The 12880-nt window shown below is 37.3% G+C and overlaps 1 protein-coding gene across 2 annotated transcripts; it reads right to left on the reverse strand.

Moving 5' to 3' along the window:
- Positions 1-5831: 5831 nt before the first annotated feature.
- LOC143889879 (CBS domain-containing protein CBSCBSPB5-like) lies at positions 5832-12344 on the reverse strand. Of its 2 annotated transcripts, none has more exons than XM_077394271.1 (10): positions 11852-12344; positions 11313-11477; positions 8599-8767; positions 8374-8506; positions 8121-8291; positions 7861-7939; positions 7630-7743; positions 7424-7490; positions 6124-6229; positions 5832-5977 (listed from the first exon to the last, which is right to left on the reverse strand). In XM_077394271.1, the coding sequence occupies exons 2-10, from the start codon at positions 11441-11443 to the stop codon at positions 5847-5849; spliced, it is 1101 nt and encodes a 366-aa protein (XP_077250386.1). In that variant the 5' UTR covers positions 11444-11477; positions 11852-12344; the 3' UTR covers positions 5832-5846. The 2 variants fall into 2 exon arrangements, with proteins under 2 accessions (XP_077250386.1, XP_077250385.1); XM_077394270.1 differs by having other exon boundaries at positions 11313-11471; positions 11852-12343.
- Between the last annotated feature and the right edge of the window lie 536 nt (positions 12345-12880).

The raw sequence follows: 12880 nt of genomic DNA on the forward strand, positions 1-12880 counted from the left end.
AATCTCTAGTTATATCATGCAAAGATTTTTTCATTGTTTTGTTTTTGGCAATTTGCAAATCCAAATTTTCATGAAGTTTTTCACAAGCAATCAACAATTCATTATTAGAAAATTCATGCACAATATCATAAGTTCGTTTACCTCGAAGATGGAGATGTCATTTGTCACCTCGGCTAGTTCCATGAAGCAACAGTCATCTTCATCTTTTCCATTTGATTCATTTCCGGATGAAGCACTCCCTTCATCCCAAGCCGCCGCACACAAAGCCTTCTTGCCATTTCTTATATTCTTCTTGTTTTTGTCATTGTTGTTGTTGAGTGGGCAATTTGGCCTTATGTGACCAACCTTCTTACAATTGTAGTATCTCATCTCCTCTTTGCTTGAAGGTCTATTTCTTCCTTGGTTTGAGTTGCCTCCTTTCTTGTACTTGAGAAACTTCTTGAATCTCTTGGTGAAGAGAGCAATATCATCATCTTGTATGTCTTCGTCACTCTCTTCTTCACTTTCAATTCTTGCTTTGAAAGCTATTCCTTTCTTTTTAATATCTTCTTTTTGTTTGTTTAGTGTTTCTCTTCCATTTAAAACTATTTCAAAAGTTATCAATGATCCTATTAAGTCCTCTAAGCCCATTTTTGATACATCTTTTGCTTCTTCTATGGCGGTGACCTTAGGATCCCAATCTTTAGGTAATTACATAAGTATTTTAGTAACTAATTCATTGTTGGACAATTGTTTCCCTAAAGATTTCAAACCATTGGTTATGTTTGTGAACCTAGTGTGCATTTCGACAATGGTTTCATTAGGGTCCATCATGAAAAGTTCACACTCTCTAAAGAGAAGATTCATCTTTGACTCTTTGACTTGATTTGTCCCTTCATGAGCTACTTCTAGCATATCCCAAATCTCCTTAGCAGTTTCAAGAGTAGAAACTCGGTTGAACTCCTCGGGAGATTAGGCACAAATCAAGGCGTTCATTGCTTTAGCATTAATGGTGGATTCTTTCTTTTCATTGTCATCCCATAGATTCATGTTAACGTTAGGTTTTTTATATCCATTTTGAATGCTTCTCCATACTTCCAAATCTAAGGATTTTAAAAAGACTCTCATCCTAGCTTTCCAATAGGGATAATTTAAGCCATTGAAGAAGGGAGGTCTAGTAGTGGATTGCCCCTCACTACTTTGAGAATAGGTTGCCATTTGGATCTTTCCCTTGTAGGTTTTCAAGAGAAATCATATATAAGAGCCTATGCTTTGATACCAAGTGAAATTTCACTTAGCAACCCAAGAGGGGGGTGAATTGGGATTCTTTTGAAATTTAAGGATTTAAAAACTTTTTTTGCACTAGTTTTAGTTTGATTAGAAAAATTTGGAATAAAGTTCAAACACAAGAGTTGAGCACTTACCACAAGAGTAGAGAGGAAGAGACAAGAAGTTTTGACACAATGATTTTTATAGTGGTTCGGTCTTAAACCTAAAACCTACTCCACTCTTCTCAAGTTTGTCTCCTTGAGGTATCCACTATCTTCCAAGGAACTTAAATACGGCGTTCCTTCTGCCAAGTACAATCCGAGCGTTCAAGCTCCAAGGGTCTTGAATACGGCGCCCTTCGTTGCCGAGTACAATCTATAAGAGAAGTAATGTAGCACACTTGCCTCTTAGTAGGCTGATTACAAGTAGAATACACTCACTCTCACTCAAGAAGAAGATGAACAAATAAAGAACCTAAGGTCTCTCAAGAACAATCTAAAATCAAGGCAGAAGAGAGGAGGGTGAAAAAATTTGTTAGAATGAGTAAATATGCCTTTAAATGCTCAAGGAATGTTAGGTTTTTTTTCATTAAGTGTTCTCCTTAAGGCACAAGAGTCCATATATATAGGGGAGTCACAGGTATGACCTTTTTAGACTCCCCAACGGCCGTCTCGGAATCCGCGCATGGAATTCCGAGTTGACCGTTATGTTATAATTTTTTCAAACAGACACTTTCTCGGAGTTCTGAGAAGGCTATTTCAGCAAGGTTTCAAGTTTTGGTAGCTGATTTGTTTTAAGCCTTCGGAATTCACATGTTTCTTGTTAAATGGAACGTCATGTGGGTCAAAAGAGTGAGGACATCAACATGATCATTCACTTGTCCAATTAGGTTCATCTTAGGTTGATTTTAATCTCTCTTTTGTGCCTTTAACCTTGCTAGTGCATGATTGACCATTACATTCTAAATACAACATAGTCTTCAATCTTGTTGGCACTTTGGAGATGCTTTGACTCATCTTCTATCAACTCCATTGATGCTTGAGCATAGCTTTGACCTTTGAGTTGATTTCTGTCTTTTGGGCTTGAATTCAATCTTGCCTTGATGGTCCCTTGATATGCCTTTGTTGATGCCTTCATGACTTTGATTTCACTTTGAGCTTGAATAAATTGATCATTGATTGTGCAATCTTGAAGGAACTAATGCTTGAAACACATTCACTTAGACATAGAAGATCATTAGTATATAAAACCATTTTATGACAAATTGGGTTTGTTAATCATCAAAACATATCAATAGGAGTACTTGTTGAACCATTTCAAAAAAGGAGTACTTGTTGAACCCTTGGGCTAACACATCATTATTTTCTTCTGAGGTTCATACCATAGTTCTTGTTAACTTACCAACTTCTCCAAAAGCTTAAGCTGTTGGAGAAAGGCGTTATTTATCTTTTATACTTTTAACACTCCCCCGCACGTGTGGCCCATTTGGCAAACACGTGGCACATGTGGTCCCACTTTGGGTCGACCATCGCATGTGGGTTTTTGCTATCCGGGAGGTTTGAACTCGAGACCTTTGGCTCTGATACCATGCTAACTTACCAACTTCTCCAAAAGCTTAAGCTGTTGGAGAAAGGCGTTATTTATCTTTTATACTTTTACCAGTTCTTACACCCAGAAAGTAAATGTTGAGAAGCCATGCACAGTTTTATTGTTTGATCCTAGCTTTAGGTCACATGTAGCCTATTGAATTAGGACTGCGGTTCCATTAGTTGGTATGCAAAAAGAGGTGGATTTAGAGGAGAGGCCTGCTATGAGCCTTATTATGAGTTGATTGATTCATTCAAGGAGAAGATTCGGTTTAATTGTGAGGAGAACCAATGAAAATATCTTCCTATTTGAAGGAAGATATCTGACAGATGGATGGACAAGTTACATCACGCAGTTGGCTACTACAGTACTACCTAAATCTTGAACTCAGATACTCATATGGCTTCTTCAAGATGTATGAAGTAAAGATGACCTATAAAAATGTATGGATAGGCTGCTGGGCATGGACATTAGACAGTGTACTAAGACGGATGTCCAACTTGATCTATACGACAAGGCCGAGGAAGAGTTTAGCACTCGTACAAGCATTCTCCATGTACTTTTTAGTTTAAGTATTTAGTTGTTACTTGATTTGATATCTTGTCTTGATTTCTTTATTCATTGCGTTATCTAAAATGCCATCTACTAATTGTAGTTAAATTTGTTTTTTTTTTGGTGTGTGTGTGTGTGAGTGAGTGAGTGAGTGAGTGGTGGTGGTGGTCGTGTGTGTGTGTGTGGGTGGGTGCGCGCGCGCGCGTGACGGGGAGGGGGGGGGGGGGTGATTTGCTTTGAATGCAAGACGCCAAAATTGTCAGCCTTTATTACAAGGGTCCTAAGCCTCGCCTCGCATGCAGTGTTTCAGGCTGTGAGATGAATGGAGTGCATTTTGATGCAGTAATTTATTTAGTTTATTTAATTTTAAAATTTTCATTTTTATGAATTTTTTATTTATGAATAAGAATTATTTTATTTTAGAATAGTTTTGACTTTTGATTACAAGTCCATCCAAAAAAGAGGAATAGACTAGAGCAAGAAAAGTTAGATGTTCTAATCTATGTTATGTAACACAAAATTCAGAGAGAGAAGCCAAAGCAGGAATTAGAATATTGATCCGGATGAGTGGTTCGTTGAGAAGGAAGACCACGCTCTTCCTAGTGATCCATATTGATTATAAGATACTGACATTTTGTTTGATGTCACTGCTATCCAGACCATTCGTCTAAGATGAAAAAGAGTGCTATTCTAAGTGAGTAAAATTTCTACTTCTAGGTTTTTTAAGTCTATAATCTACTTATACCATTGACTTCTAATAAGTAATAATTTTATACCTTAATGGAAGTAAAGTTAAAGGTAAAGCTGTAGTACATGAGTACATTGTCATCATGTGCTAGTTGATGAGGAGTATGATGATGATGATGGTAATAACGAGGGTGAAAATGAAGGGTCGTCTGCTATGACGATAATGATGACGTTGACGTTGATGAAAAGAAAGATTATTGTATTTGATGGGTTATTATTTTGTGTATTAGGGCGCTGACCTGCGCCCAAGTGGATCCCTGGCCCGGGCCATTTAAAGCTCAACTTAGACGGTTCTAGTGTGGGCAACATAGATCCAATAGGAGTATGAGGCATTCTTAGAGAGACAAGTTCAGTACTACCAGGTGGGCCTTCTAGAGCCCAATTGGAGTCACTGACTCTAATGAAGTGGAGGTAAGGGCTGTTCTCCAGAGAATTAGGAATGCAGATCTGAGCAACTTGAGTCGTCTAATCATTGAGGGGGATTCTCTCAACGTCATTCGGTGGCTATAGAAAAGCTACCCCAACCCTTGGAGATTCGCCACTTTTTCAACGAGATTCAGGAGCGTTTGGTGGGAATTTCACCATCATTTATTCATGTACGGAGATTCGAATAATAGTAAGGCCGTCAGATTAGCTACAGATGGTGTTGGTAGAGACAGATGAATAAATGATTAACCATCATTTATTCATGAAGATTTTTGACGATCTTCCATGTTAAGGGCTCTGCTTCTCTGTTGTTGCCATTTGTACTCATATTTGTATCTGACCACCTCAGTCTTAAGGCTTCCTCTCGTTTCTTTTAATAAAAAATTTCCCCCATTCAAACAAAAAAAAACACAACGCTGACCTTGATATTAGATCCAACGACAGCCGACTTTTCAGAGGTTGTAATTGCATGCTTAAAGCAGATACGACAACAAGAGTTTGGCTCATTATCATAACATGGTTGTGCACCGATATCAATAGCCTCTCTCTCTCTCTCTCTCTCTATATATATATATATATATATATATATATATATATATATATATATAGAGAGAGAGAGAGAGAGAGAGAGAGAGAGAGAGAGAAAACGGTTCCTACACATATGTGTAGAGAGTTCTCTACACACTAGCTTAAAATACAGTGGAGGCCCACATTGTTTGGGTGATCCAAGCCATCCATTTTAAAGGCCCTCACATAGATAGGGTGTCTACAAAAAATCAGATCCATAAGATCATCCCAACCCTACGATTTGTGGAGGTAAAATGGATGTCTTTAAACCTTCACAAATTAGTCTATTTTTTGCCACCACAGTTCAAATGGTTAGGATGATCCTATGGATCTGATTTTTTGTGGACACCCTATCTATGTGAGGGCCTTAAAAATGAATGGTTTGGATCACCCAAATAATGTGGCCCCCACTGTATTTTAAGCTAGTGTGTAGATAACTTATCTACACATATGTGTAGGAACCGTTTTCTCATATATATATATATATATATATATATATATATATATATATATATATATATATAGAGAGAGAGAGAGAGAGAGAGATACATATGTATGTATATTTACGTATACACTTTTTAGGAACATGAATTTAGCATTTAGGACATCAAAACAATAAGAGCACATGACATCTGAGAAAGGCTAAAGGCGTCATCCATCAGTAATTCACTTGTGAGAATTAACTCTGTCACCATAAATGATAAAGACGTAGGAAGAGTTCATGTTATTTGAATTACAAAAAATAAAGTCCAATCATAATTGGCCCTATTAAGAGAAGAGAGGCAACCTACCGTGGCTACAGCAGCATGGGTGATTTCAATTACATCAATAACAGCAACAATGTTTCCATCTGGTACAGATCATTCAATCTAGTCAGAAATAATACTAAGAAATCACAAAAATCAAGTATAAAACTTTATCTTAATAATAAGAAATCAAAAAACCTAAGTATAAAAAATTATCTTCTATTTTCCTTTAATTTACAAGTAAAGATACCTCTATCCACAACAGGAAGGTGTAAAAACTTCCCGTCATGCATTATATGCAGAGCATCAACAATAGGCGTATCGACAGTACCACATGCAGGATTCAGGGTCATGACCTGGATATCAAAAACCAACAGTTCGGGGTTAGAGAAAAAGGAAAACTTTGATTTAGTCAATATAGGATAAGACAACATGTTCAACAGCCGCAACACATATAATGCTTTGGCAAGTCTTACTGGAAAAAGAGATATACCAGGGAAATGTAATCTACAGGATGTTCAAAGATGATCAATTAATAACAACTATTAGTAAGGACTGAAGAAACAAATTTAGAAATATTTGGCCAAAGAATTTTAGACAAATGCTAACAAGTCCTTCCCTTAAAGCAGACACATAAGCAATCTATGGAATATATATATATATATATATATATATATATATATATATATATAGCAGAAGAGAAAAGAAGAGAATTATTTGAATTTCTCCCAAAATTCTATGAGAATTACACATCACTTTATTTTACTTTTTTTAACAAAGGCACCCTTTCAACCCACATATTTTCAATCCTACCACCTCCTTTATGCTTTTTAACAAAGGCACCCATTAAAGCCACATAATTTCAATCCTACCCCCCTCCTTTATGCTTTTTAATTATGGAAACCTCTATAGATTGGAGGGCTAGGATCAACCTATGGAAATGATTTTACTGGCACAACCTATTGATGTTGTGTTCCATCACATGGACGGTCTGGATCAACCTATGATGTGGTCCGTACAGTTCTTTGTTGGTTATATATATATATATATATATATATATATATATAGAGGAAAAGGATTGTACGCTCGAGCGTACCAAGTGCCCAATCACAAGTGGGCTCACTTTGTTAGGATGATCCAAAGCATTCATTTGAAAGGCCCTTACATAGATGGGGTGTGTACCAAAAATCAGCTCCATAGGATCATCCTAACCCATCCATTTGTGGAGGGCAAAATGGAATGACCACAAATCTGCCCATTTTTGCCCTCCACTTTTGGAGGGGTTAGGATGATTCAATGGAGCTGATTTTTGGTACACACCCTATCTATGATAGGGCCTTGCAAATGAATGCTTTGGATCACCACAAAAAATGTGGGACCCATGTGATTGGGCACTCGAGCGTACCATAAGCTTGGTACACTCAAGCGTACAATCCTTTTCCTCATATATATATATATATATATATATATATATATATATATATATATATATATATATATATAGAGTGTGTAAAATTCCGCTGACATACTCAGTGAAGCATAGCACAAACCTTTTCTACAGGAGTCGACTCTGGAGAAACATTTGGTGAAATGACACGCATCAAAATGTCCTTTGATCTACATAATTTAAAAAAATGCATAAGAAAACATGAATTACCTCACAATTTTTTTTAATAAATTATAAATTAAGCTAAGCTCACAATAAATTTTAAAAATTTTAATATTTTCTTCATTTTGAGATTGAGAAGTTGCTTACGTGAGTATTCCCCGTGGTTTATTATCAACTGTTACAACAGCTGAACTTAATCGAAGTTCAAGCATCTTCTTTGTCGCAGATAACACCGAATCAGTTGGCGAAACTGTTAGTAATCTGAAAACGCCACTCTCCATCAAAGTAGTTTAAACCAGATCCCTCCATGAAAGAATCAGTGCCAGAATAAATTAGCAGAAAAAAATTAAATACAATGCAAAATAGGATATTACCTACTTTGAATTCTCTGTGATAATGGTGGACAAAGACGGCCTGAACATTCTCTCACGAAGAGTTTCAATGAACGTATTAGGACCTGCACAGCAGCCAAGCAATAATGCGTGTGGGCATGAAACTTATGTTTCTTAACATCACTAATCCATAGGACGTGATTAACTATCAAATGTAAAGGTAGTTCACAATGGAAGATAAGAAAAAGAAGTAGCTGGACAAAAAAATGCTCAGAAATTTTTTTCACTGTAACATTCTGTACCCACCAGAAACAGAAGTTCCCCAATGTCTTTCCACGCCTTCAACAGCCGCTGCAATGGCTTTACCCTTCTCAGAAGCCCTTTCCATACGTGCAATAGCATCATACAGACACTTTCCTATATCAAGCAAGGCAATTACTTCACCATTCTCCACTACAGGCAAATGTCTGAACTTTCCTGCCAAAACAAATATTGTGATAGTGAGCAAAGGGGAGGAGTTTCATAGAGGCATGTGAAACTCCCAACAGCCTTAAAAAACCTTGCACCATCTTCTGCAATGCTTCCACAGCTAATGTGTCTGAAAGGACAAAAACTGGGTTCCTTGTCATGACTTTGGAAACAGGCGTCTCCTCAAGCTTTAATTCGCGAGCAACGACTCGTGTCGCTATATCCTTCGGCAACAAAAATACATGAAGGCTTCAGGTGCTGCAGCAAAGTGTTTAATATATCACTAAATAGGAGACAGAAAAGAAAGCATATGAACCTTGTCAGTTAGGATGCCACAAAGCAAAGCATTTGAATCAGTTAGCAGAACGGCATCAACCCTGCGAGTGGCCATCCGGCGGCAAGCCTCAAACACGGTTGTATTTTCAGGTATTGTCAGAGCCTTAGACAATCGCAACCTCTTAACTGTCCGCTCACCAGTCGGAGCCCTGCTTCCAAAAGATGGAGGAATAAATATCTGTCTAGTATAATAAAGGCATTGTTATATTTACATATGCTCCACAACATTCTGGTACATGTGGTCGTGCGCTTATATGGATAGAGTTGTAAATAGGGTTAAGGGTGTTTGTATTGCACAAATGTTCTCCATCTGTTCTATGGTCAATGAAAGCATTCAGAAGTCTGTAAAACCTATGTTTGACCCTCTTGAAACACTTTTAAGAGTTTAAGGAGCGTCTCTTCATAATAAACCTGCATATGCATGTGAATACTTCGATAGTTGCTATAAGTGTATAAAATAACCAAGAATGAGAAAATACGACTGGAAGCATTAGATCAAGAAAGCCACAACAATGTTTCTCAGTGCGCAGTTTAAAAATGATCACCATGCTTAGGAAGTTGTTTGTCCTCAATAGTTCACTATGCATAATACAGATTTCAGAGAAGAAAATGTATCCAACATAGCAACCTTGCAACTGAATATCAAATGATTTGGGAAAAAAGTATCAAGAGCATGGTATGGGTTCCTTATTCTCCTAGCTAAATTTATACAGGTCAAGGCCCTAGTTATTCCCCGTACTATTAGTATTAGACCATATTTCCAGCTAACAAGTGGTGGTCCTGACCATTCAATATATGCCGCCGGTACTTACCCGTCGTTTCAACGGAGCAAGAAATATGAAAAATGTTGGGAAAGTCCGACCACTTCAAAATAAAGACAAGTTATTAGCTCAGTAGATGCCGAACCGGCTGAGCTCTGGGAGAGATCCCCTGGGTAAAGGATTTTTTGAAGCGGGTTTTGGGGTGAACTTCACCTTTTTCACATATACAGTTTTCGGTGGGCAAGCTGGGGGCGAGAACGAAAAGAATGACAAGATCCATCTAACCCACTTGCATGAGTACCAAAACTCCGTGCCCTCGAGCGAACCCCCTCCTCCTCAAAGGCATCCTTCAACAACGGTGGTGGGAAAATAGGAAGGTCGCCCAGTGCATGAGGTTGTGACTTGTGACTTGTGACTTTGTGAGTTACCGATGCTTAATTCTTATTAAAATCAGTGTAACGAATTTTCAGTTTTCAGCCAATTAAAATAGAAAAAAAAAAAAGAAAAGGAAAAGAGAAGCCACTACCATAAAAGCAAGTTCTGCAGATGACAGGAAGATTATGTCATAAGCCATATATATAGAAGACAGTTGGATAGATGCACACCCAAAAACTCATGATGAGACTGAAATTTAAGGAACTCATACAATCAGCATCAACATATACACTATTTGAGATATCAAGGCAAAATTATGATTAGATCATGGAACAGTTAGATGAGCATTCATAATTTAGCGGCCTCTTAAGGGCAAGGTTTTAAATGTCGGTTTCGGTGTCGGTTGCGGCGACCACCGAAACCGAAATATTTTGGTTTTGGTGGAAATTTCGACCGAAACCATGTAAAATTACAAAAATTTCATTTTTTAAAAAAATCTCCACCTAATTGTATAAAATTTCGGTGGAAATTTCAGTAATTTGGGTGGAAATCTTCAAATTCAGTGGAAATCATTAACATTTTGGTAGAAATTTTGTAAATAAGGATGAAAAATGAAAATTTGGTTGAAATTTCTGATCTCGGGGAAATTTCGGAGAAATCATGTAAAAATCCGATTCAATATACTTTCGGTTTCAGCCCAGACCAAAATGAAATATTTCGGTCAAAATTTCGGATTTCGGCTGAAATTTAAAACTATGCTTGTTGGTGGGCATGGGGGTGGGGGATCTCTAAAAAATACCAACTCTTAAAAACGTAAAGCAGCAAAAAGAAAACCAATTATATTTACTTATTTAATTTTCTTTTATATATGAATAATGAAGACCGAAACCCATTACGTTAAATGCATAAGAGAACTACATAAATAACGTATCCATAAAATACAACAAATATGAACTCTCATGTGTCATGACTAGCTGAAAATAACCTAGTCAGTGTTTTCTCTTTTCATTTTATTTGTGGTGACTTTGCAATTCATGTATCCATAGTGCACTGAGAATAACAATAATAATGTTCAAAACTGGTATAGCTGCCTTCAAACACGTAACAGTAAAACAGCCAAAAATTCTGAATGAAGAGATTAGTACAACAATGAGCAGAAGCAACAAGTTCCAATCTTGGACTAGTAAACAACCTAAAACAGGACTGTGTCATCAATCTATCCTAACTCACAGATGGCAAGTTTCATACTAGAGCACCAAAGCAAACATCATCAAACTAGTTGGGGCGGCTAAATGAATCCTTTAGAAAAATTTCACGAAGAAGGTGAAAGGAATCTACGCGACTCTAATCCTGGCTCTAGTTGAGTTCTTCTACATGAATCATTTTCTTCCATTCTATCCTATCCAATCCAAGGTCATGTTCTCTGTTTTGTTCCTAGCTATCAAGTCTTTTCTCACTGTTTCTACCCGAGGCTTTTATTCAACACATTTGAATTATTTGGATTAGCACAAAATGTTCCAAAGTGTATAGGACAAAGAAAGTGCAACTGAAAGCTTACAAGGAACGAGAAGGCGTGGAAGGCCTCAGTCCGGCATTGTTGCTTCCGTTCTCCAGAGATTTCTTCTTCCGCAGCGTTGAAGCATTATTCAGCGTCAGGCTCTTCCTAGAAGAACCTCCTTGGCCGCTCATCTCGCTGACGAAAGGAGATCTCCGATTTCTGTTACTTCAAAACCCTAGAATATTAATTCTCCTCCTCCTCCGATCAATCGATTGATTCTCACTTAGATTCACGGCTTATTAAACAATAAAAATTCTTAAGAGCAGAAGGATTTCCAATGAAAACCAGCGCCAAATTAACAAAAAAATCGAAGAGATTTATGCAGGAATTTCGAAAAATCTCCGTCGATGAAAGGAAACCCTAGAATATCGATTATCTTTCTATCGATTGATCAATACTCAAGCAAATTCACGGCTCATAAAACAAAAAATTCTCAATAGCAGAAGGATTTTCAATGAAAACCAGCGATAATCCGCCAAATTAACAAAAAAACCGAATAGAATTATGCAGGAATTTCGACAAAAAAAATGAAGTTCTACCAGCTTGCCCTGAAAACCCTAGAAACACCGATTTCTGCTAAAATCCGGCAAATCGATAGGATTTGCAGCTGGTGTGCATGAAATTCAACGATTTTGGCAGGGATTTCGATCGGAATGTCAGAATCGGCGAAGAGAATCAAATCGCTCGTTTATTTCCAATCAAAATCCTAGAATAACGATTCAACTCCTCCGATCGATTAATCCTCACGCAGATTCACGCTAATAGCAGAAGGATTTCCAATGAAAACCAGAGATATGCCGCCAAATTAACAAAAAAAATAGATAGATTTCTTCTAAAATCCCGCAAATCGATCAGGTCTGCAACTAGTGTGAGGTGAATTCAGAGATTTTGCAGGGATTTTTATCGGAAATTTCAGTATCGGAGAAGAGAATCCGATATCCGTTTAGTTTCCGACCAAAACCCTAGCGAAAGGTTGAAATTCATCTAATCGAAAACTTCAAAGCCAACCGATAGGATTTTGGCACGTCAGCACCATTTTTTTGGACGACAAAAGAGGACAAACTTTCAAATCGCTTCTTCTGCCACACAAAAAACATTGGTGGCCCCCACGAATCTTTTTTCACTGAAAACAAAGAAGCTGTAAATTGTGGTCCTCTATATTTGGGCCCACCAAGAGAAATTAAACCGTTGATTTTGTTTTGTCCTTTCCTATTTGGATTGCAATAAAAACATTTCTGAAGTAAAAAATTATCCTAGGTTTTTTTTCCTTTCCACAAATTAAAGGGATATGCTATGATTGCAATAAAAACATTACTTGTTTTTCTTGAGATGATGCTGAGAGGGATGTCCTGGGCACTACCGAGATTAAAATCCAAGTGGTGTGAGCGGTTTTGGTTAGAAATTTCAGCTTAGGACCAAAATCCGGATTTCTAGGGAATATAGCTCTGTACCGCCACGATTGGCGATCACCTATATGAAATGACATTGTCCAAAAATGAGATAGTTAGGTTTGTATTTAATTTAAATTTTTATCTAACTAAATTTTCTTCATTTTCAGTAGATTTTGA

The sequence above is a fragment of the Tasmannia lanceolata genome, unplaced genomic scaffold, assembly GCF_043159265.1.
Source record: "Tasmannia lanceolata isolate RefF3 unplaced genomic scaffold, GAP_Taslan_0.1 ptg000013l, whole genome shotgun sequence".
In the NCBI taxonomy this organism is placed as follows: domain Eukaryota; kingdom Viridiplantae; phylum Streptophyta; class Magnoliopsida; order Canellales; family Winteraceae; genus Tasmannia; species Tasmannia lanceolata.